This window comes from Balaenoptera acutorostrata, chromosome 6 (genome assembly GCF_949987535.1).
Source record: "Balaenoptera acutorostrata chromosome 6, mBalAcu1.1, whole genome shotgun sequence".
In the NCBI taxonomy this organism is placed as follows: Eukaryota; Metazoa; Chordata; class Mammalia; order Artiodactyla; family Balaenopteridae; genus Balaenoptera; species Balaenoptera acutorostrata.
Window position 1 is genome coordinate 97985500 of NC_080069.1, and position 23353 is coordinate 98008852.

Below are 23353 nucleotides of genomic sequence, written 5' to 3' on the forward strand. Positions count from 1 at the left end.
TTCAGGATAGTGAGGTGGTGCCCTGGCAATCTTCAATCATGACTAATGAGTTTCATTTTTAAGGAATCATGAAGTCAAGAATTGTCATGTATTTGATGTGTTTTAATCAATAGCAGTTATTCATTTTGATGTTCAAAATTTACCATCTTTGGTCCCTCAGGTTAGCACCTGTGTCCAATGATCCTGTTAGTCTTTGGTAACTTCCTTCCTCTGGGTGCTACCTATTTTTTTTCTTTTCCTTCTTCTATGTCTTTTGTTTTTGTTTTTTTTTAAAACATCTTTATTGGAGTATAATTGCTTTACAATGGTGTGTTAGTTTCTGCTTTATAACAAAGTGAATCAGCTATACATATACATATATCCCCATATCTCCTCCCTCTTGCGTCTACCTCCCACCCTCCCTAGCCCACCCCTCTAGGTGGTCACAAAGCACCGAGCTGATCTCTCTGTGCTATGCGGCTGCTTCCCACTAGCTATCAATTTTACATTTGGTAGTATATATTAGTCCGTGCCACTCTCTACCTACTTTTTAAATTAACCTACCAACTACCAGTTCTAAGCAATAAGAGGACTCTACATAAAACTGAGTTCCCTAAAACTGAGTTCCTCTGCTGAGTTTATGATTAACCTCTCTATCCCAAACCTTACTTCCTTTCTTGTTCCACACCTCAGGATTGAGGAGTATCAAAGAAAAAGGGGTATTGTAACCAAGCAGGACCCTATGGGGCCTTCCTGGGACAGACACTCCCCCCCACCCCCATGTCCTCCACCTGCCTCTTGATTGTAGAAAAGCTTTAGTCTCCCAGGTCTCCCCTGATTCTCAGAAGGCTGGCTCAAGAGTGAATGATTAGAAAATAGGAAGATGTAGAAACAAAGAATAGCTGCTGAGCTGGGAAACTGGCAACAATTTAGACTATAAACCAGCCACATAGAATCATCAAACTCCCCATTTCCCTGAAAGAGATAAATGAAGGTCTGACACACAGTCCTAAGTTATTTTAACAGGAAGCAGACCCCCACCAGATGAAAACTGCTGACCACAAGCACATAGACAACATACTGGTCGAAACCAGAAGATTGGTGATGCTGGAAACTTCACCTTGATGCCAGCCAATCCAAGAACTGTGCACGAGCTGATCATGCGCACTGCCCCCTCCCTCACACTGCCTTTAAAACCTCTGTCTCCTAACTAGCAGCTTGGAGATGGTCTTAGGACATCAGTCCACCATCTTCCCATGTTGCTGGACTCCTGAATAAAGCAACTTTTCCTTTTCCACTAACACTTGTCTCTGGAGTACTGGCCTCGTCTGGTTACATACAGCATAAACTTGTATGTACACAGAAAACTTCTGGAAGGAAAAACAAGAAACTGATAAGGATCGTAACCCCTGGGAAATGAGAAGGAAAAGGACTTTTCATTTTATACTTTTCCAAAAAACAGTTTAGATTCCATGTGCTTTATTGAGCATACATAATGGTACGTGGCATTGTGCTAGAGGGCACAAAAATGTATATATCATGCATCAAGTTGGAAACCAAGTTAGCCCACTAAAAATAATTCAGGGTGTAAGAAAATGTATATACAACATTATGTACTACTACAATAAATGTATGTTATGTATATCAGCATTCTCTATTATGATAAAATGATTTCAAAATGCAAAAAAAAAAAAAGTTTAGAAAACAACTCAAATATATGAGGGGAGTACTTTCAGTTTTCACCATGGGCTGATAATAGTAATTTTTGTAGAAAGAACTTCAAATTACAGTAATTTGTTTAGTGCTTTATAGTTTTCAAGATTATGTCAAAATTGATTCGTCTGTGATCCTTAACAATAATTCTTTGGATTACACAGTTAAACAACCAGGTCCGGAATTGAATGTGTGTATATTTCCAGTCCTTAACAGGAGTATAACAGTCCGCGGGAGCTTGCACGTCCCACAGACACCTCAACCTCAAGAGCAATATTAACTCGGCTACTGTTTCCCAATCTATCTCCCATCTCACCCGATGGTACCCAAACCAGAGTTCAGGGAGTTATTCCGAATCCCTCTGCAAAGCACACTCAAAAATTATTCGTTGTTTATCTGAAATTCATATTTAACTGGCATCCTATATTTTATCTGGCAAACTGACACACTTTGGGAAACACAGCTCAGCTGGTGCCTCTCCTATTCTAGGAGCAATTCCTAAAATCTCAGATCGCCTCAGTGCCCTGCTGTAGTTGTTACCTAGGCAACAGATAAAAAGAGCTTTGCCTACGTGTCTAAATCCCAAAACCCAGGAAATCGCCGGGCTCCGTAAACTTCGGTGAGGAAGCAGCGTGGGCAGTAGACCAGGCGGAGGCCGGGGCCAACGGCTGCGACACCAACCCAACCGGTACGTAAAGGCTCCGCGCTTGACGGCCCCTTTTGCAGCGGTTGCTGTGAGTGCCGTAAAGCGGCGTTGCCGCTGGTGTTGGAGGAGGTAAGGTGTGAGAGGCGCGGCTTGGCCTCCGGGGATGGGTGGGCGCCTCAGGCTGGTTTCGCCGGTGGCTAGGGTACTGTCACTGGGCATTCCCCTAGCCTAATGGGCACTTGCCTCGGCCCAGGCGGGCCATAGGTCGAGCGCGCTCCGGGCGGGGGATACTCAGGCAGTCCACGAGCACCTCGGGGTAGATGTGCGCTTCGGCGTCCCTCCCACGCTCTTGGACTTGTCAGCAAGTAAAATCCTCATCCCGGGACAGGTCCGGTGTTGGAGGCCGATCGAGACCCTTGTAGGACCCGGCTGGGGTAGTGACGTTTGAGTAGGGTCCTGAGAGCTGTCTCGGAATTTGCAAGAGGATCTCGGGGGCAGGGGTCGGCGGGAGGGAGGAGAGCATTGCAGGCTGTGGGGCCCGTGTGTGCAAAGGTGCAGAAGCATGAAAGGGACTACTACGTTTGGGCAGCACTGCGTGTTAGGGTAATGGCTGGAGGAATGGGTGCGGAGACGGGAGGGCCAGAAATGTGGTGGGAGCTACCGTTGGGTCTCAACTGGAACGAACCTTGATGCCCCATGAGAGAGTGTGGAGTGCTTCCTTGGGCAGTGGGGGAGCTACAGCAGCTTTCTAGAGAGAGGGTAATTTAATTAACCATCCCTTTCTTTTATGCTTTCTCCCTGGGTTCAGCTTTCAGTTCAGTTGGAGGAGTAGTTACTGAAGCGTCCCTTTTGTGTGCCTAATAGTGGGGTGGACACAGCTAGCCATGCTAAATAAAGTTTCATATGGCTTTGACGTCTGCCTTTTGCTTGCACTATCAACTGGGGGATGTCGGGAAAGACTGATACACACACACACACACACACACATATATACATAGAGAGAGAGAGAGAGAGAGAGGAGAGAGAGAGATGACCGAAGCTTTGGATAGGAATCTGGGGAACTGAGTTCAGATTTCATCACCATCACCAGTTTCTCAAGTAACATGAGAGAAGTCGCTTCTCTCTGGGCCTCAGTTTTCTCAGATGTAAACAGAGGACCTAGATAACAACAGGTTCTTTCTACTTTTTTTTTTTTTTTAAGATTGATTGATTGATTGATTGATTGCTATGTTGGGTCTTCGTTTCTGTGCGAGGGCTTTCTCTAGTTGTGGCAAGCGGGGGCCACTCTTCATCGCGGTGCGCGGGCCTCTCACCATCGCAGCCTCTCCTACTGCGGAGCACAGGCTCCAGACGCGCAGGCTCAGTAGTTGTGGCTCACGGGCCTAGTTGCTCCGCGGCACGTGGGATCTTCCCAGACCAGGGCTCGAACCCGTGTCCCCTGCATTAGCAGGCAGACTCTCAACCACTGCGCCACCAGGGAAGCCCTCTTTCTACTTTTGAAGATAGCAGGTTTCCAAAGAATAAGCATCAGCCTATGAACAAATATGAAAGTGAGTGACGGAGCAGTGCATTAGGAATTGGGAAAAGTAGAAAAGGCTGGGATTGAGCTGTACTTTAAGGATGGATAGGGTTTGAGTCATCAGGAGCTATCTCTGCTGAGCACCGTAGATAAAGATACAGAAGACAGGAATAGGCATTTGAGAGTATATTTGCGGAGGTAGGCTTTGAGAGGATGGAGGATTTGAGAAGTATGGCACTAGAGGTTGAAGGAACCCCAAGTGGAAAGAAAATGCAGTACGTTCTGAAAAGGAAGAAAAAAGGAATGACAGAAATGTCAACAATATACAGTACTTGATTTCTTGGATCTAGGCGATTGTTATTTTGAACGTGTGTCTCTCAAAAGTGAGTTTAAGTGCTGTTGATAAAAATGAGAATTCTATCAGAATTTTAGCATGTGATAATGTATTGGGAGTAAGGTGATGCAGATTGTAGCTTTGCGTTGCCAATAACTAGCCTCTTGGGCTGTCATTTATTTCTTCCAGATCCTATTCTCCTCTGTAAAATGATGTTCTTGGATTAGGTGGTCTCTCTTCTCTAAAACCTGTAAAACATGAGTCTGTGAGGATGGAGAACTATTCTCTTTGAAGGGGGCAGGGAGATAGTAGATGGAGAATAAAATTGTTAACTTTGAGGCGTAGGAAATAGAGTTGGATATATAGACAGATGGGGTTTATAGACTGAAACTTAAGTAGTAAGTTTTCTCTCAGGTGGTATTTAAAATCTTGAAAATGAGTTTTCTTTGAGGGAGAGATTGTAAAGAGTAATTATAGGGTGTGCGCATAGACAAGAGACTAGAGAAATCATTGAAGGAGACATGTAGATCTCAGAGCTATGAGCGAGGACTCCTTTTCAAAAAGGATTACATTTTGGGGGCCAGCATTTTTATTAAAATAATTTAACAGTATTTACAGTAAATATTAATATTAAGCAATCATTTTTGGGAACGCTAGCAGAAAATACTTCAAACAGATACAGTCTCTACTGTCGTTCTGATTGTCTATTCAGAAGTAATATCATTTACATGCTTATTTATTCAACAAATACTTGTGTGTTTCAGGCACTGCTGTGTGCTAGGGATGTACAATGAAGAAGGCAGATGTTGTTCCTATCGTCCCTGGATGTAAAGGCTGTAGTGTCCAAATCAGTGCTTTTCAAATTTTAATGCAAATATGAATCACCTGAGGATCTTAAAATGTAGATTAAATGTAGGTTCTGAATCAGTAGGTCTGCAGTATGGCCTGAAAATTCTGCATTTTGACACACGCTCCAGCATGATGCTGGTGCTGCTCGTCTGAGGACCGTACGTTTAAGTAGCAAAGATCTAGATCCTGTCTAGCAGGTATTAAGCCACTACTACTACTAATCAGCTGTCTTTATTAATAATTTTATTGTCTTTATGAAAATAATATATGCTCATTATAAAAATTTGGGGACAATATAAAAAAAGCATAAAGAACAATGTAAAAATCATGCCAATCCCCACACCTAGAGATGACCATTATTGATATATTGGTGAACATCCATCCAGATTTTATGTATGTACATATATTCACACTTTATATTTTGTACTAAGTACTTGATGCTTGCTGAGCCCTATGTTTGATTCTGTTTGTTTGGTTAGCTTTATAGTTTTACTAAGACCAACACCCAGATATCCTCAACCAAGCAGTTAAGTACTTGCATTCTTGAGGGGAAGACTTTACTCAGTTAAAAATAGCTTGGTTTAACACTATTCTGTTACTCCAAAAATTGGAAGATAGTAAGATGATTAAAGCTTATAATGTGTGTGGGCTGTAGTATTTGTTAATTGAGCCACAGAATGAGAGAATTTTTTTAAAGTTTTTTTGAAACTTAGTATTTTTTTTTTCCTCATTACAAAATCAATCGGTATTCACATAGGATAAATAAAAAGGAAAAAGAAAAGCACCTACAGTCCTCCCAACCTAAAGACAGCCACTGTTTTTACACTGGTGTGTATGCTACTAAGGTAGCTCTTAAATGACCCATGAAATAATGTATGTAAATAATGTTTGGGTCAAAAGAAATCCTGGGTTCCTCAACTTTCTGCTGCCTTTGAAATAAACATAATCTATTGTTTGTACTGTAGAGTCTTGTGACAGGGAACAGCTAGCAGGTTGCCTGGTGTCTATAGGATGTACATAGTGCTCAGTGATATTTGTGAACTTAATGGAAAAATGAATGAATGAGGGAACAAACCAAACTGACCTGTGTGACATAAACTCTGGCTGTCACTCTTCACCTGCAGTTGCTCGCATTCACCACTTATCTCAAATACTTTTGTGTACTCTTCTGGGCACACAGAGCTCTTGGGGCAACAGAGGTCCATCATAAATCTTTTAAAATCTATGTCTGTGCTTGAATTCTACTGTGGAAGACTACAGAATATGGAATGCTGGGGAATATGGAAACATGATAGCCTCCTGTCTAAAGGAACTATAACGAGTTAAGACTGACTGCAAAAATAGTACAAGTATACAATGCTGTGTGGATATAAAAGAGGGAGCCTTTAGTTGTCTGAGAGCAGAGGGAATTCCTAGTAGGCTTTTAAGGTGACAGTTATTAATTATTGCTGGCATTTATTGTATAGTTATCATGTTCTAGGTACTGTTCGGTGCTTTACATGTATTAATCTGTCAGAACAGCCCTGTGAGTCAAGTACAATTTATAGATCCACTTTAAAGATGGGGCATAGAAAGATTAAGTAACCTGCCTAAGGACATACATATAGGCTGCAAGTGGCAGAGCAGGATTTGAACATAGCAGTCTGTCTTTGGAGCCTATGCTCTTAACTACTCAAAAGACAGTGAGGGGGCAGGATGTGGGGGAGAAAGCACTGTAGAGAGAAGGAATAGCATAGATGAATGCACCAAGGTGAGCGAGCGCTGTATCGATGGGTTCATTTAGGGGATTAGTACTAAATAAGCCATAGAAGTTCTTAAAGCAGGGGAAAGTGACACAAAGTGGTACTATAGAAATGACTGGACTTTGGTCCCTAAGATGGGTATTTTGAGGAAAGCCTGGTGGTAGAGTACAGATCTTCCTCAATTTGATAAACCCATTGTAAGTTGAAAATGCTGTTAATACACCTAACCTACCAAACATCATCAGAGTTTAGCCTAGCCTACCTTAAACGTCTTCAGGACACTTACATTAGCCTACAGGTAGGCAAAATCATCTAACACAAAGCCTACTTTATAATGAAGTATTGAATATCTCATATAATTTATTGAATACTGCAAATGAAAAGCAGGATGGTTATAAGTGCTGGTTGTTTACTCTTGTGATCATGTGGTTGGCTGGGAGCTGTGCCTCGCTGACACTGCCCAGCATCATGAGGGATTTTGTGGCATTTATTGCTAGCCCAGGAAAAGATCAAGATTCAAGTGCGGTTACTACTGAATGCTTGTCACTTTTGCACCATTGTAAAGTCAAAAACCAGAAGTCAAACCATCGTAAGTCAGGGCTATCTGTACTCATGTAGGAGGCTTTCTATTTAGGCAGAGTTAATAAAGCCTTTAAATTAGGCTAACTATTACTGGAAATGGGAAAGAAATAACAGCTTTTAGAGGCACTAAGAAGAATGTAAGTTTGGTGACTCAGATGTGGAATTAGAACCACAAAAACTATTTTGTTTTGAACATAAATAATTAAGAAAATAGGGATACCATTAACAGAATAGAGGGGCGAGTAATGAAAGAAATCTGGTTTGAAGGTAGACAGTGATTTGTTTTAGGTGCTGGTGGAATGTTCAAGAGGACATCACCAACAGTCTGGTGAAATATTTATAAGTAGTAATTAGCCAGTAGATATGGGAGGTATATCTAATAAAATGATTAGGAGCAAGAGAATATAAAGAGAACATCCATCCAGATTTCATATCAAACACAGAATAGTAGGCATATTAGGCAATGCCACTTCCTTCACCCTTTTACTTTGCCCCTGTAATATCAGTCCCTTCCTGTCTTTACTTTCTTTCTTATCTAGGTCTTTCATTTCAGACACTCTCTAAAAACTCAGTACTCCATAGCCATTTCAAAAGGAGTCACTATATATTTATGATTTTTCTGGAGTATCAAATGTAGAGACTAATTTTTTAATCTTCAAGTGTCAGCATATTGAGAGAGTTTACATTGCAAAGGGTTAAGAAGTGAATGAGTGGTAAGCAGATAAAGACACTTCTTAAATCGTTACAGTCTAACCTTTGCTTCCAGGCTACTGACACTCTTTTGCAAAGTTAGCAATGAAAGGAAAGGAAAAAGAGCAGCAGTATTTAAGGAAGATGGGTAGCATCTGTTGCTACTGGGCTTTTTTTTTGGCTTAGAGCAGCTGAAAATGTTGATTTTTCTTTTTTTTCATCTTAACTCTGAATACCTCTTCAGAAGCATTTTCTCTTTATGCTTTCCAGTCTGCTGCCTTATCTCAAAACATGCCTTTGCCTATTTACACTACCCTCTTTCTTCTCTGTAGTTTAGCCTCCTGTTTTATTTTGCAGTGCAGGGCATATTTGAATCTCAGTTCTGTCTGATCCATACCACCTATACCTTCCTCTCACTCCCCAGTGTTCCTGAATAAATTGGATCTTGCAGCATTGAGGGGACCAGACTAGCACACATCATCTTACGAGCCTAAGTTCAGTGTCAGGGCTGACTATTTCTTGTCCAAGGGCCTCTGATATCGAGAGATGATCCAGAAGGCAGTAGTGGGGAGAAGTGGGATAAAAAAGTCAGGCCGTTTGACATTCTTTCAAACAGATCCCTACCAAGATGATTCTCAAAAAAGTAGTTGGAGGGGGGATGTCAGGTTAAGCCAGGTGCTAAAGTTTTTTGTGCCATTACCATCAAAGAACAAATGATAATGTGAAAGGGAAATGGGAAGCTGAAAGAATATGAAATACTGCTCTTGGCTATAGCAAGAGCCTGAGAGCTATCTTGAACTTCCCATTCTGTACATTTTTCCTTCAAATTTCTATATGGCTTTTATCTACCACTGGTTTTTTCCAACCTTTCTCATGCCTTGACACAAAGCAAAATTGATAATAAAGGACGAAAGAAAGGGTAAAAGAATGTGTTTGTTCTTGGCTGGAGGTGACAGTTTTGGACTCTAGCTACCCCAGGCTCAAATACTGAGAGGATTGATAGCTCACACACCCACAACCCGTTAAAGGTTCAGCTGGGAAGCAGATCTGCCCATTCCTGTCTTCTTCATTGCCAGATCCTAGTTCATGCACTAGCTAGAGCCTGTTTCCAAGTCATCTAAGACTAATTCTATGCTGTAATATACCATACTTATATTAACCTTCTCATATTTGCATTAGAACTTGAAGATACTTGGGTACTTAAACCTGGTAACTCCCCTTAGAGTCCCCATTACATCTCCCCTCCCCCTCAGTTAAATTTACATCTCTGCAGTACTCTTTTTTCTTTGCCATTATACTGTTTTCTTTAGGAAGCTTTACCTAAGTATATGTAAGAAAATACATTACTTGTCTTCTCTAGCATTTTTATTATGATAGCTAAAATGTCACATATAAAGAGAAATGTATACACAAATAATATTTTTATTTTGGTTCTATGCTATATTTCTCCATATGTTATTTTAAAATGTTTATTGTTCAGGAGTTGGAACCAAGTGTAGGCTTTAAACTCTAAAAAAATCACTTTTTCGTATTTCATATTCTGTTTTATTATGAAAGTTTCTGTAGGACAGAGAACTTTTTTAAATAAAAACTTTTTTTTAATAGTTTTATGTTCTCTTGAGCATTGTGCAGTGTCTTTGAGTATACTTAGCATACTTATTTCTTGATAATAATTAAACCAGTTTTAGGCTGGTAAGGGAGATGATTCATGCATTCTAATAGCTATAATTCAAAATAGAACGTAGTAAAAGCATTAGGGTTAGTTTCCTCTCCTTGTGCTCCATAGTAACCTGTATTTACTCCATGACCATTACACTTGATATTGTCTCTATATTTATCTCTGATAGAGTCTATCACAAACTAGAACAGTGGTTCTTAATAGATGTGAGGGTGGTAAGGATGGTGCTTGTGCATTTTGGAAAAAACTTCCCATGTTGTTCTTTAGCACATCATACCCTCTACCACCATTACCATCACCATTCTTCTTTTGAAAACTCTTATATACTCATCTCTAACATCTTAGAAGATAGGGAACTGTATCATTTTCTCTCCAGCTTAGCATTTTATTGGCATCTCTGCCTGTTAAGGTAGACAGTAAATATTTATTCCCTTCAAGAAGGTAAGACTAGGAATTTAGAGCTAGGAGAGTTCACTTCTGACTTTGAAGAGCATGAAAGACTTCATAAAAGAAGGGTCACTTGAGAGGAGTGATGAAAAGAGGTGTAGAACTGGTTCTGTGGAAATGATTGAGAACATTTCAGACAGGAGGGAATGAGTAAAAGCAAAGAGGCAGGAAAGGTCGTGTGTATTCCAGGAATACCTGGGCAAAAACCATAGAGTGTGTGAAGTGGGAGAAAGACTAGAAAATTTGCGTGTGTTCAGTCAGATTGTGAATACCCTTGAATGCCATTACAGTTGACCCTTGAACAGTGCAGGTGCCAACCCTCTGTCGACTGAAATAAAAACACAACATGAGAGCTGTGAGTTTCAATTTTATTTGGGGACTTACTGAGGACTATAGTCTGGGAGACAGTCTCTCAGATAGCTCTGAGTAAGAAGAGGTAGTGGGGGAGGTCAGTAGATACATGATTTTGGCAAAGGGGTACGTGCACTCAAGCCCACATGTCTGTAGAAGGTTGCTGCTAGTCACGAGGAGCACATATCTCAGTTAATGATTTTAGTGCTTTTCTAAGTATGGGAAGATGCAAGGGTCCAGGTTCATAAACTGTTTCTCCTGAAATATTTCTAAGTATCTAAGGGCCTGTTTTGCCTGTTTTCCCAGAGCACAGAGTGCCTCATCCCGATCTTCACCCTGAATTCCTTTCAGATGTGTTGTAGGTCAGCAACTGCAGTGGCTAATGACTTGATTCTTGTAGAACTGGATGGTGGGCACCATTCTTTATTTTACACCTCCCTGCAGTCAAAAATCTGCATGTAGCAGAGTCAGCCCTCCGTATCTGCAGTTCCACACCAAAAGATTCAGTCAACAACAGATTGTGTAATACTATTTATTATTGAAAAAAATCTGCATATAAGTGGACCTGCATAGTTCAAACCCGTGTTGTTCAAGGGTCAAATGTATGTGGAATTTGAGCTTTATTTGTAGGTGGTAGAGAACCACTGAAATATTTTGATTATGGTGTAATTTGATTCATTTATCAGCAACTTGGTATATCTGTCAATGTATAGGTAAGATTATGAGTAGGCAGAAAGTGGAACCTGGGACATCAGTTACAATTAAGACATTTTTACAATTAGAGTTTAAATTAGAATGACAGTGAAGAAAGAAGAGGGAGTTGGTGCCAGAGGGATTTTAGAGGTAAACTCAACAAGCCTTGGCCTGTCTTTTTTAAAGTATCACATTATTCATTTTAAAGTGGTAACTCCATTCCTAATGAAGAGATGGTGCTAGCAAATAGGAATGTTTTGACAGGCTAATATTCTTCCTTTGTAATAACTGCCTTGGCATTTATAGAAAATAAGTAATGAAGTAAAGTTAATTGGATATCATCTTGATAATAAAAATGTAGTTGTGATTGATGATATAGTCTGGAGGTTTATTTCATTTAAGAATTAACTGTAAGTTAGAGATATGTCCAAAGAAAGAACAAGATATTAATTTGGACTTTATGTTTCTGTAGTGGTTTATATAGGCCTTTCTTTCCATCTGTTAATTCTGGCACAGAAAAGGCTGGGTTATATAGCACACTCCAAATGCTACTTTACATTTCACTAGGAATCTGTGTACAATACGTTGATGCACTATTTACTACAACTACAAGAAACTGAGCTGAAATACTGAAAATGAAGAATATTCTTTTTGTTATCTTGTGAGCTGTCCTTATCAGAATACATATTTGACTGTTTTATTTTAGCAAGGTTTAGCTGACAGCAAAACTAATGCCATCATCAATATTGTTTTATGTTGCTAGTTTTTACAGTTTTAGGAGATAGAACATGATAATGATTTATTCAGTTATCTTTGCTTTATGCATTATCTGTAAATCAAGTAGATTACTCACGTCACTGGTGATATTCCTCTTAAGTAGTTTGTTGACTTTATATAATATCATGTAGTGTTTGCTTTATATAGGCTTCCACACTGGAAGCTCATTTGGATTGTTTTAAAACCCTAAGACTTCTGATTTAAAGATGACAGAGTAAAGACATTTGTGCCTTCTTCTATCTGAAATTACCCTGAAACAGCAAGGAGAATGAGAGACAGAGATGTACAGTTGACCCTTGAACAACATGAGTTTGAACTGCTATATGTAGATTTTTTTAAATAGTAAATACTGCAGTACTATATGACCCCTGGGTGGTTGAATCCACAGATGCAAAACCGCATATATGAAGGAACTGCAGACACAGAGGAACCACGTATGTATATGGAGGGCCAACTATACGTTATATTCAGATTTTTAACTGTGCAGAGGGTTGGTGCCCCAACCCCTGCATTGTTCAAAGGCCAACTGTAATTACATCTTTGATGGGACTAGAGTCCTGTACCCCAAATTGAAATATTTGAGAAATATTTGTCAAATGTAAGCAGAAAGAGATTAAAAGAGCATTCTGGCAGAAAGAGATCTCAGGTAGAACTGACAGAGCAACGTGAAATAGATCTTCTGTTTACAGTGGTGTCAGGAGGCATAGAAAAGCAGTGGGAGAAGCTTCCTTGGAATGTTTGGCAACATGAACTAGCAGGAAAGGAAGAGCAAATGAGAAAGCACACAGATACACAATCTTTGCAGGAAGCAGTCTCTTGGTGAGGCAAGAAGTAATGGCTAAACAACTTTCCCTTGCTTGTTCTCACATACATTCTCTCTGTCTCTCTCACGCACACACATGCGCAGAGCACCCTGTATCATAAAGAGCTTTCTTGTATACTAAAGAGACTACCTTCTAGTCCAGAACACAGCCTTGCTTCTTCCTTCCACAATCCTCTTGCAAATAGTTGGCCTGAGTGGAGTTCATGTCATTCAAAGATTAATAATAAAAAAAAGGAAATGAGCACAGCATCTACACAAAAATGTTACAAGAAGAAAAGCGAAAAGAAACGGAAAAACAAATGACAAAGAACCCATGAGAAAACTGTATTGGCCTAACAAATTTAAGGAGACAATCACTTCTTTAAAGTAATAGAGAAAGTTCATTGGCTAGGAAGAAATAGTAAGACAACAGTAAATGGTGAGTAATAATTTGGCAGAACTCAAGAAAGAAAAGAAAGAAAAATAAAATCAGAAATAAAAGGCCAGGACTTCCCTTGTGGCGCAGTGGGTTAAGAATCCGCCTGCCAATGCAGGGGACACGGGTTCAAGCCCTGGTCTGGGAAGATCCCACATGCTGTGCAGCAACTAAGCCCGTGCACCACAACTACTGAGCCTGTGCTCTAGAGCCCATGAGCCACAACAACTGAGCCCGTGTGCCACAACTACTGAAGCCCGCATGCCTAGAGCCCGTGCTCCGCAACAAGAGAAGCCACCACAATGAGAAGCCCATGCACTGCAATGAAGAGTAGCCCCCGCTTGCTGCAACTAAAGAAAGCCCGCACTTGGCAACAAAGACCCAACGCAGCCAAAAATAAAAATAAATAAATAAATAGAGAGTCAATGGGAACATCGAGGAGTGGTCCCTTATAAAAAAAAATAATAATAAAATGCCACATAAGAAGCAAAAAGGAGAATTAACACTATTGAAAACTCAGTAAGGGACATGACGACAGGCTTTTGAAAGTTCGGCAAAGTGAAATGTGAGTGAAAGGAGATGAAACAAATGCTTAATTGTAGTTCTGGAAATAGAGAACAACATTAGAACAGAAAAGTATTTAAACATATAACTTAAGAAAACTTGCCGCAGAGAAAGAAATCTTGATTCTACAGATTGAAAGTGCACATAATGAAGAAAAGCTAATATACAGTCATTAACATCATTACATAACCTAGTTTTTAAAAAATTGGATTGCAAAGATAAGGAATGTGTTCTTTGCTTATCCCATTAAAAAGATCAGCTTATCTATAGGGGAGTGCCAGGGGAAGGATCAGATATTGTCAAGGGAGTATTTAGCATTGCAGGACAGTGGTACAAATTCTATAAGTCATCAGAGGAAAGAAAACGTGATCTCAAAGCCAAACTATTAGTTGACACCCTTTTTGTTGTTGTTTTTTTCGTAAATTTGTTTATTTATTTTTTGCTGCGTTGGGTCTTCATTACTGTGCGCAGGCTTTCTCTAGTTACGACCAGTGGGGGATCTCTTCCTTGTGGTGTGCGGGCTTCTCATTGCAGTGGCTTCTCTTGTTGCGGAGCACAAGTTCTAGGCTCACGGGCTCAGTAGTTGTGGCTCACGGGCTCTAGAGCGCAGGCTTAGTAGCTGTGGCACATGGGCTTAGTTGCTCTGCGGCATGTGGGATCTTCCCAGACCAGGGCTCGAACCTGTGTCCCCTGCACTGGCAGGTGGATTCTTAACCACTGCGCCACCAGGGAAGCCCGACATCCGTTTTTGAACAATGCAGGAACTCAAGGTAAATAGTGCCCACAAGTCCTAAGGAGAAGATGAATACCAGCCATCCAGTAGCTGAACAGAGATGATACAGCAAAAGGATTGGCAGGGAATATAGTAGGAATAAGACTAAAAAAGCTGTGAGATTTGTATTGCAGAATGCAATAGAACGATAGCAAAGTAAACTAATAAAAGTCAGGATTGAAAGAGGAGAGATGCAGAAGGTAGATTTTCTCTTATTTTTTAGCTGGAGAACTAGACATACAAAGTTTAGACATCAAGTAACAGAGGTGTTAGTATATTTAAAGGAATAAAGGTAAACATTTGAAGAACTGAATTTAATATGTTTGACCAAAATCAAACAGTGGAGAGGAGGTAAGAAGAAGTAGAACTATATTAAATTTCTTGTTCTAAAGAAATAATCAGATGGGACCAAAGGTGAAAGAACAAAAATTTTTATCATGGCTTTTTTTACACTTGCAGAAAACTGAAAATGTATATGGGATATTTATAAAAACTGACCACATCCTACATAACAAAAGACAAAGAGCTATTATGCAGATGATGTTCCTTGACCAAAAACTGTATTTTTTTCTATGGAAGTGGTTCTTAGTATGTTCAGCAGCATCAGCATTGCCTGGGAACTCATTAGAAATGCAAATTCAGAGGGCTCACCCCAGTTCTATTGAATCAGAAACCCTGGGGGAGAAGCCCCCCAGTCTCTTTTGGTCAGTTTTTATAGATATCCCATTAATATTTTTTGTTATTTGCAACTGTAAAGAATGCTATGATAAACTTTTTTGTTCTTTCAGGTGTGGTCTCATATTTGATTATTTCTTTAGGATAGGAAATTACCAAATCAAAGAAGGTTCTCTTGAACTTTAGATAACTTTTTCTTGGTTAATAAAGGTGAAAATTAAATACAGGTTTTTGTCTCTTTAGAAATATCTTTTTGTTCACAGAAAACAAGATTATCTTCTTACCCAAAAAGATGAAACCAACTGGGTTACTTTCAAAAGACAACCAAGGGAGCACCGCAGACTAATGAGTAGGATCAATAAGAACGTGATTTTGGCGCTTTTAACTTTGACAAGTTCTGCATTTCTGCTGTTTCAGTTGTACTACTACAAGCACTATTTATCAGCAAAGGTAATTTTTTTCTTCCTTCCTCATTATTAGACTTCATTTTAGCTGTATATTTTCCTAACATACTTCCCTTTTGCAGTACATAAAATTAATCACAGTTTTTAAAATCCTTGCAGAAATAGTTCTTTGAGATTCTCATCCTCATGAGTGTGGCAAGCAATTCAAAATTACAGTTAAATGTTATTGTAATAACATGCTAAAAGTCAGAGGTGCCACGTTTCAGTGATGTTGAAATTTTCTGATAGAGTTATGTGAAAATTATTTTTCCAAACAGATCATCACTCATTGGAAAGAATTCAATGATAAATAATTTTGATAAAATATTAGAATTAGTTTATTTTAGTACAGAGTATATTTTAATATAGTGTCTAACAGGGAAGTGTAGCATTATAACTTACCTTTATTATAAATCTATAGGTATAAAGATGTAGAGACAATAATTTGGAATCTGGTAGCTTCTGAAGATCATACAGAAGTCCAGATAAGAAATTCCAAAGTTGAGAAGGTATTGCTGAATTGTGAAAAGTTGCCAAACACTCCCACTGGGGTTAATTATAATAATAGCTACCATTATTGAGAATTGTGCTAGATACTATCTGTGCTTAATTTAACCCTAAAAACATTTTGGGGGGGGAATATGTTTTTTTGTTTGTATCATCATTTGATAGTTAGAACTATTCTTCAGAACCAGTTACTTCCCTTTCCCTCCCAAAGGGTATGATACTTCCCTGCCCTAGTTAAGCTTGACCATGAGACTTACTTTGGCTTGTGGAATGTTATAGACATTTGCAGAGATTTCAAATGGGCTCGTATGATGTGACTTGCCCTTTGTGCTCCCCTGACCTGCCAGGAGAAGAGTGTGCCCTGGGTAGATGCTGACCTCCAGCCTGAGCCCTGAATTAGATGTATGGAGCAGACCAAACATAGCTGCCCAGCTGACTCATACATCTATGAGGGAGAAAACAAATGCTTAAGCCTTTAAGATTGAGAGAGGTTTATTATGCAGCATTATTACATGAGGTTCCTAGACCTCATTTTACAAATATGAAAACCAAAACTCTGACAGAGATGTTAGATAACCTACCCCACTTACCCAGTTTCTAACATGCAGGCCTGACAGGTGTACCTAACTCCATTCTTTCCAGGCTATATTATTTTTAAAATAATTGACAAGTACTGAGGCTACCAGCTGTCTTGGCTGTTGATCCAGTGAATGTCTTTGTGTTTCATCTTCAACCCTTTGCTGATTATTTTCTTAGGATAAAGTCCTAGAGTGGAATTTCTGGGTCTAAGATGTACATTCTAGATTTTGTTACATATTGCAAAGTCACCTTTCCTAAGGATAAGTAGTGTGCCTGATTTCCTATACCCTTTCCAAATATGGGAATAATAACAATAACAATAATTATGGCATCTGTGTCATGCTTTTGAGATGCTTTTGGCTAATAGTAGCTTAAACAAATAGAGGGTTATTTGTCTCTTATACCTTTCAGTCCAGAGCTTCCAAAATTCTCTTGACATTTCCCTGGTGCTACAGTCCAGGCTGGAGGAGGAAATAGTGCATTCTAGGAGGCTTCTTCTTTTGTGACATGGCCAGCAGATTCCCAGCTGTAAGAAAATCTGGGAAAGCAAGATTTTACTATTAGTGTTAATGCTGTTGTTAGTTAGGTTTTCCAGACTTTATAATAGAGATCGCAAAGGAGAAGGGGTTTGGGAGTGGGTGTTAGGTCAACTTACCTATCGTGTCTGCCATAGCAGTTCACGTTTTTTTGGTGTGCTTATAAGCTAGGCACTATGCTAAGCACTTTACATATATTTAATTCTTACAACGACAAATTGAGTAGATCCTGTTGTCCTCATTTTCCCAGCGGAAAAAACTGAGGTTTAGAGAAACTTACTAAATTTGTCCAGTGTCACACAATTATTAAGTGAGGGAGATAGAATTTAAACCTGAGGAGTCTACCCAAGAGCCCTTGTTCTTTATATTTCTGGTATTTTTGATGTTCAAAAGCCGAAAGATATTAAACTCCATTAGGGGCCATTTCTTTCTAATGAGGTTAAACATCTTTCCATATGCTTTTTGGTTCTTTTTATTTCTTTATTATAATTTCTTTTTATTCCGATCTGCATATTTTTCTGATGTTGTTGACTTTTTCTGTAGCTGTTCTTTATAGTTTTAAGGATATTAAGCATTTACCATATATATTTCAAATATTTTCCCCAGTTTATTAATTTGCCTTTTACCTTTATATTCACAATGTACCCCCTTAATACACTAGTGTTCTATTTAATTTCTAAGTAGACAGGTATCAAGATCTTTCTCCCTTAGGGCATCTGGTTTTTATGTCATAAGTAGCCCAAGATTGTGGAAATATTCACCTGTATTTTCATCAGATACTATTTTATGTTTAAATTTTTATACAAAATATAATTTATTTTAGTATGAGGTATGAGTTAGATATTTAATTTACAGTTTTACCCAAATGGTTAATCAGCTGTCCCAGTGTCACTTATTGAATGACTTCATTAATTTAAAAATCCCATCTTAATTATATGTTAAATTCATGTAAATAACTCCTGTCTTGACCTTCTTCCTTGGGAAGCAATGTGGCATAGTTGTTAAGAGCATGATCTCCAGCCTAGGATTAAACCTCATCTATCCTGCTTATTAGCTGTGGGATCTTGGGTAAATTACTTGACTTCTGTTACTTGACCTCTACTTCCTCATCTACGGAATTGGGACAGTAACAGTACCACCTATGAGACTTGTGAAACTTATATGAATTAATATACATAAAGCATTTGGAACAGTACAAGTCACATAGAAAGAGATCAGTACATATTAGCTATTATTTTTATTATTATTATCTTCAATTTTATAATGAAAAATAGTATTTGTTGTATTGAGTCCATGGCATACAAAATGCTTTAGTAATAAGTGCCATATTCTTTAAACAAAATAGAATATTTTGAACAAAATAAAGCATTAAATTAAATAAAGTTCAGTTAACCTTTATATACTATTAAATTTGTGAAATTTGCATTATCTGTACTAGAGTTCTTGTTTTTTATGTTTAATTTTAATGATAGGTGGAAATTACAACATCTAAGTTCTAAATACCAAAGGTTATTTTTATTTTATTGAAGAATATGGAAATTATATTAAACTATTCCTAGGCAAGTAATTTTGCATTCTTTAAGATGGAATTTTAAAACTTACTCATTAATTTAGAAACTTTTATTTAAAAGTCATGTGTTGGGCATTTTGCTAAGGTGATAAACAGTGATTGGGAAGTGGTCTCTTTCCTCTCTATATTTATAATTTAATTGGGGACAGATGCTAATGGGACAATAAATGTTTCCTATATATTATTAATGTGAAGGTAAGATACTCTGTAAGGAATACAAGTAGTTTCTCTATACTAACAGGAAAAAAAAAAGCTTTATTTAAAAATAGGGTTAGACTAACTGCTGAAGCTACCAACTTTAAAAAATTTTTTAGGGCTTCCCTGGTGGCGCAGTGGTTGAGAATCTGCCTGCTAATGCAGGGGACACGGGTTCGAGCCCTGGTCTGGGAAGATCCCACATGCCGCGGAGCGGCTGGGCCCGTGAGCCACAGCTGCTGAGCCTGCGCGTCTGGAGCCTGTGCCCCGCAACGGGAGGGGCCGCGATAGAGAAAGGCCCGCGCACCGCGATGAAGAGCGGTCCCCGCACTGCAATGAAGAGTGGCCCCCGCTTGCCGCAACTGGAGAAAGCCCTCGCACGAACCGAAGACCCAACACAGCCAAAAATAAATAAATAAATAAATAAAGTAGGGGAAAAAATTTTTTTAGTTTTGTTGTGGAAAAACTTTTAACTTTTGGCTTTTTATTAAACTTCAAGATTTTACTTACATACAATGTTTTTGAACTCAAACTTTAGGGAAGTACAGATGCACCCTCAGTAATCTAATACAGATTGTTCTGACATAGGAGGAGAACCCAGAATTTTGTGAACTTTGTTTATTGATCGTATCTGAATTGTATTCCTCATTTGCTCAGTGAACAAAATTTTGGGGGGATAATCGTAGATAAATAAAGAAAGTTCACATGAAAATGATTTTTAGTTCAATCAAATTTGTTTGATTTGGCAAAAGAGTACATAATAGTAGCCTTGATCAATACTAACTAATAGGTCAGAATCATCAACATAAAAACCTTGATTCTAGGTCATCCTTGAACTTTGAGGTGATTTAGAGAGACCCTTGAGATTATGTATTAGAACTAGGGCAGGGATGAAAAATGGGTTTTATCTTTGATCCCCAGCCCATATCTAGTGTAGTAAATGTTTAGGACTACAGAGTTTTTCAGGCTCTTCAATAGAGAGAAATACAATATCTATCATTGGTTAGGGAAGAAGGGCTATTTACTTTCTTGGAGTTAAGGAGGACTACTTCTGTCTATCTATTTCTTGGGCCTCACCATGGAATTCCTTTTGACCCTAGCTGGTTATGCAAGTTTAGTCTTTCAGTGATCTCCTAAATGAGGTCTGAATAATCCAGTTATCTGATAGCACTGAAGATAGGAACTAACAGATTATATCTGTTGGGTCTGGTAAAATTCCATTGATGGATAGAGTTCACTCTTCAGATTCCGTAACAACCATCCAAGTCTTTGAAATACAAACTCTTCCAGTCCTTGGACTTGTCTCTAGCACCCTCTAGGGAATGTCAGTTGTTCATTGTTTTTTACTGAGTCTAACAGGATAGTGTGATTATGATTCTGTGTTGCTCATTCAGTCTGTATTTCTTGACTATGTGTTACATAAAGGGCACTTGGTAGGAATACAGAGATAAATAGAACACAGGTCCTAATCTCAAGGAACTCAAAATTTGATAGAAGTGGTAACAGCAGTAATTCTTGAGTTTTGGGCCTAGATAGTCCTGAGTTTGAACCCTCATTCAGTTGTTTGGCTGAGCCTGCACTCTAGAGCCCATGAGCCACAACTACTGAGCCCATGTGCCACAACTACTGAACCCAGCACGCCTAGAGCCCGTGCTGCACAAGAGAAGCCACCACAGTGAGAAGCCCACGCACTGCAACGAAAGAGTAGCCCCCGCTCGCTGCAACTAGTGAAAGCCTGCGCACAGCAACGAAGACCCAACGCGGCCAAAAATTAAAAAAAAAATAAAATAAAAATAAAAAATAAAATAAATAAAAGAATACATTTTAAAAAAAAGATTGCTAAGTTCAGTTCCTAAAGCTTGTGTCTTCACTCATAGGGCTATTCCAACATGTAAATACAAGTGTGTTCAAACAAAATACTATAACATTGATAAGAAGATATGAAATGAGATAGCTTTAAGGAGTTCTGCATCCCAATTGAAAGTCATAAAATATTGATGCCTTAGTGGAAAGAAGACAAAGCCAATGAACCATGTTTGTGTAAAGCACTGAGTGAACCAAACCTTAATGATGTTCTTGACTTAACAACCGTAAGCTGCACCGCTGCCTGTAGTAATCAGTTATTCTTATTACCTAGAAGGCCACTTACAGTGTTCTGTGCTGTGATATCGTTCTTTGCATTATATTTAGTAACCTGTGTGTGTTTGGTTAGAAGGCAGGGGAAGGAGTTGAAAGGGGAATTTGGATTTCAAATTTGGCAGTAGTCATTCACAGTGAACAATTTCATAATCCATTATTAGAAATGGAAATTAATCTTATAACCATTTAGATCATGTGTAACAGGTTTTTGAAGTGTTTTCAGTTCATCAGTTACTGAAGCATGATTTTTCTTAGATCTTCTTTGACTTCTGGCTAGTTCCGTTTTGTTCTGAAGGCTAATGTCTAGGTCATTGCTGAGAAAGAATATCATGCTTGATAGTCTGATCTAGTATGGTAAACTTTGATAAATGCTACTGTTCCCCCTTCCCATCCTTCCCCCCACCCCGCCACTCCTGCCATTATCCAGGAGAGATGTGAAAGAATTTCTTTCATTAGAATGAAAGGATATTTAAATTTTTTTTTCATTTATTCCCAGACTTTAGGCTGTATAAGTTTCTGGCCAAGCAGCTTTGATTATTAAGAAACACCGCTTTCCCACCAGTTATTGAAGACTTAACAAAATTTCTTTAAAGTATTACCATTAGGTCCAATAGGCATGGTTAATTATCATGCTGAATTAAGAATTGTTTTTTGGTGTCTGTAAGAAACTGATTGTTGGCTACTATCTTTAAAAAATGACAGGATCATTTAAATCTTTACTTCTGTTTCCTGAATGCTTTTTCTTTGATGGCATATCTTAATTTGATTTGTTTATCAGTGGAGTTCAGTAGCCACCAGACTGTTTCTACCAGTCCTATTTGGGATCTGATTCTATCTCTCCATTCATTTATTCATTTCACTTAAGTTTTCAACACAAATATCTCATAGGTAGTGTTTCAGAATATCTTTAGACATTTTTAACCTCTTGACTTTTACCCTATGGCTTTTCTTTTAGAACATTCAGTCATTCATTTGTCAAGTATTTGTTGAGGGTTTACTATGTGCTAAGCACAGTACTAGGCTATGAGACAAAATGATGAATCAAGTGCAGTCCTTGCTGCCTAGGAACCCACAAATTGGGGGAGTTTGGGGTTGAAGGGGAAAGGGGAAAAGAAATATATAGAGACATATAAACAAATGGCATCAATATGATATGTTACTGCTTCAAATCACACATCATAAAACACTGTTCTGCCTACTTTACTACTTATAGCTTAAGAACTCTTCTTTATCTCTACCCTTTGTAATGCTCGTCTGGCAAAAATAACAGCCGTCAGAGTTATTTTTCTTAAATACAGATCTGATCAAGTTATTCTCTGCATAAAATACCTAGGGAATAAGATCCCAACTTCTTACCATGGTGTGGTGGATAGTCTCTGTTTGCCTCTCCAGGTCCTCTCCTCGCCATACTCTGTGCCTTGGGAGGCTGACCTCTGTGGACTACATTAGCTGAGTTCCCTTGCTCTTTATTTTCTGTTTGGGTTCAGCCAATGGGAAGCATCAGCTGGAGACTGGAGACCAGAAGGAAAGAGGCCAGGTTATTTATTCTCTTGGTTCTCCATTTGTAGGGTCATCGGTTGATAGTGACTGCATTCCTCCTATACAGCAAAGTTGTAGCCACTGCATACCATTAACTGTTCCTTCTGAGGTGGATTAACCATTAAGATAATGAAATTTAAACTGCAGCTCCCCTCACTTCCAAGGCTCTTGGAGGAGCCTTAGGAATATGTTACAAAACTCTGTATTTTTGTAAAGTTTGCAATAGGTATTTTTTTGCATTTTTTTTTCTGAAAAAGGACCACCAAAATTGTATAATCTTCAAGCCCTATAAAACTGGATCCTCTTATGTCCCTATCCTTGACTCTTTGAGCTTAGATAAGTGCAAAGTTTTCAGGGAATGAGGAACTGCTGAATAACCTGTTTGGGAAGGTTATGATTAAATATTTCATGGATAAAATAATATTTTGGGTTGGTCTTATAGGATGAGTAGGAGTTCTCCACGTAAAGAAGGATGGGAGGGCCATTACAAATAGAGGAAACAGCCTATGTAAAGGGAATGAGCTATGTGTATGTTTAGAAGAGGAGTACACTAAGTAGAGACCAAAGGAAGCACAAAGGTCCTGAGGCAGGAACTT

At 38.8% G+C, this 23353-nt stretch overlaps 1 protein-coding gene across 7 annotated transcripts in view; it reads left to right on the forward strand.

Annotated features, from left to right (window-relative positions):
- The first annotated feature begins 2345 nt into the window (after positions 1 to 2345).
- The window catches only part of FKTN (fukutin), an 86756-nt gene continuing 65748 nt past the window's right edge, over positions 2346 to 23353 (forward strand). For 3 of the 7 annotated variants that reach the window (XR_009008639.1, XM_057548619.1, XM_057548620.1), the window contains exons 1-2: positions 5183 to 5237; positions 15513 to 15699. Coding sequence is in view for 5 of the 7 variants with exons in the window: in XM_057548619.1 (XP_057404602.1) it covers positions 15595 to 15699 (105 nt within the window). In the remaining 2 variants the exon portion in view is untranslated. Of the gene's footprint in view, positions 2381 to 2423; positions 2468 to 5182; positions 5238 to 15512; positions 15700 to 23353 lie in introns of those variants that run through there. The other 4 variants (XM_057548618.1, XM_007178253.2, XM_057548617.1 and 1 more) reach the window with 4 other exon arrangements.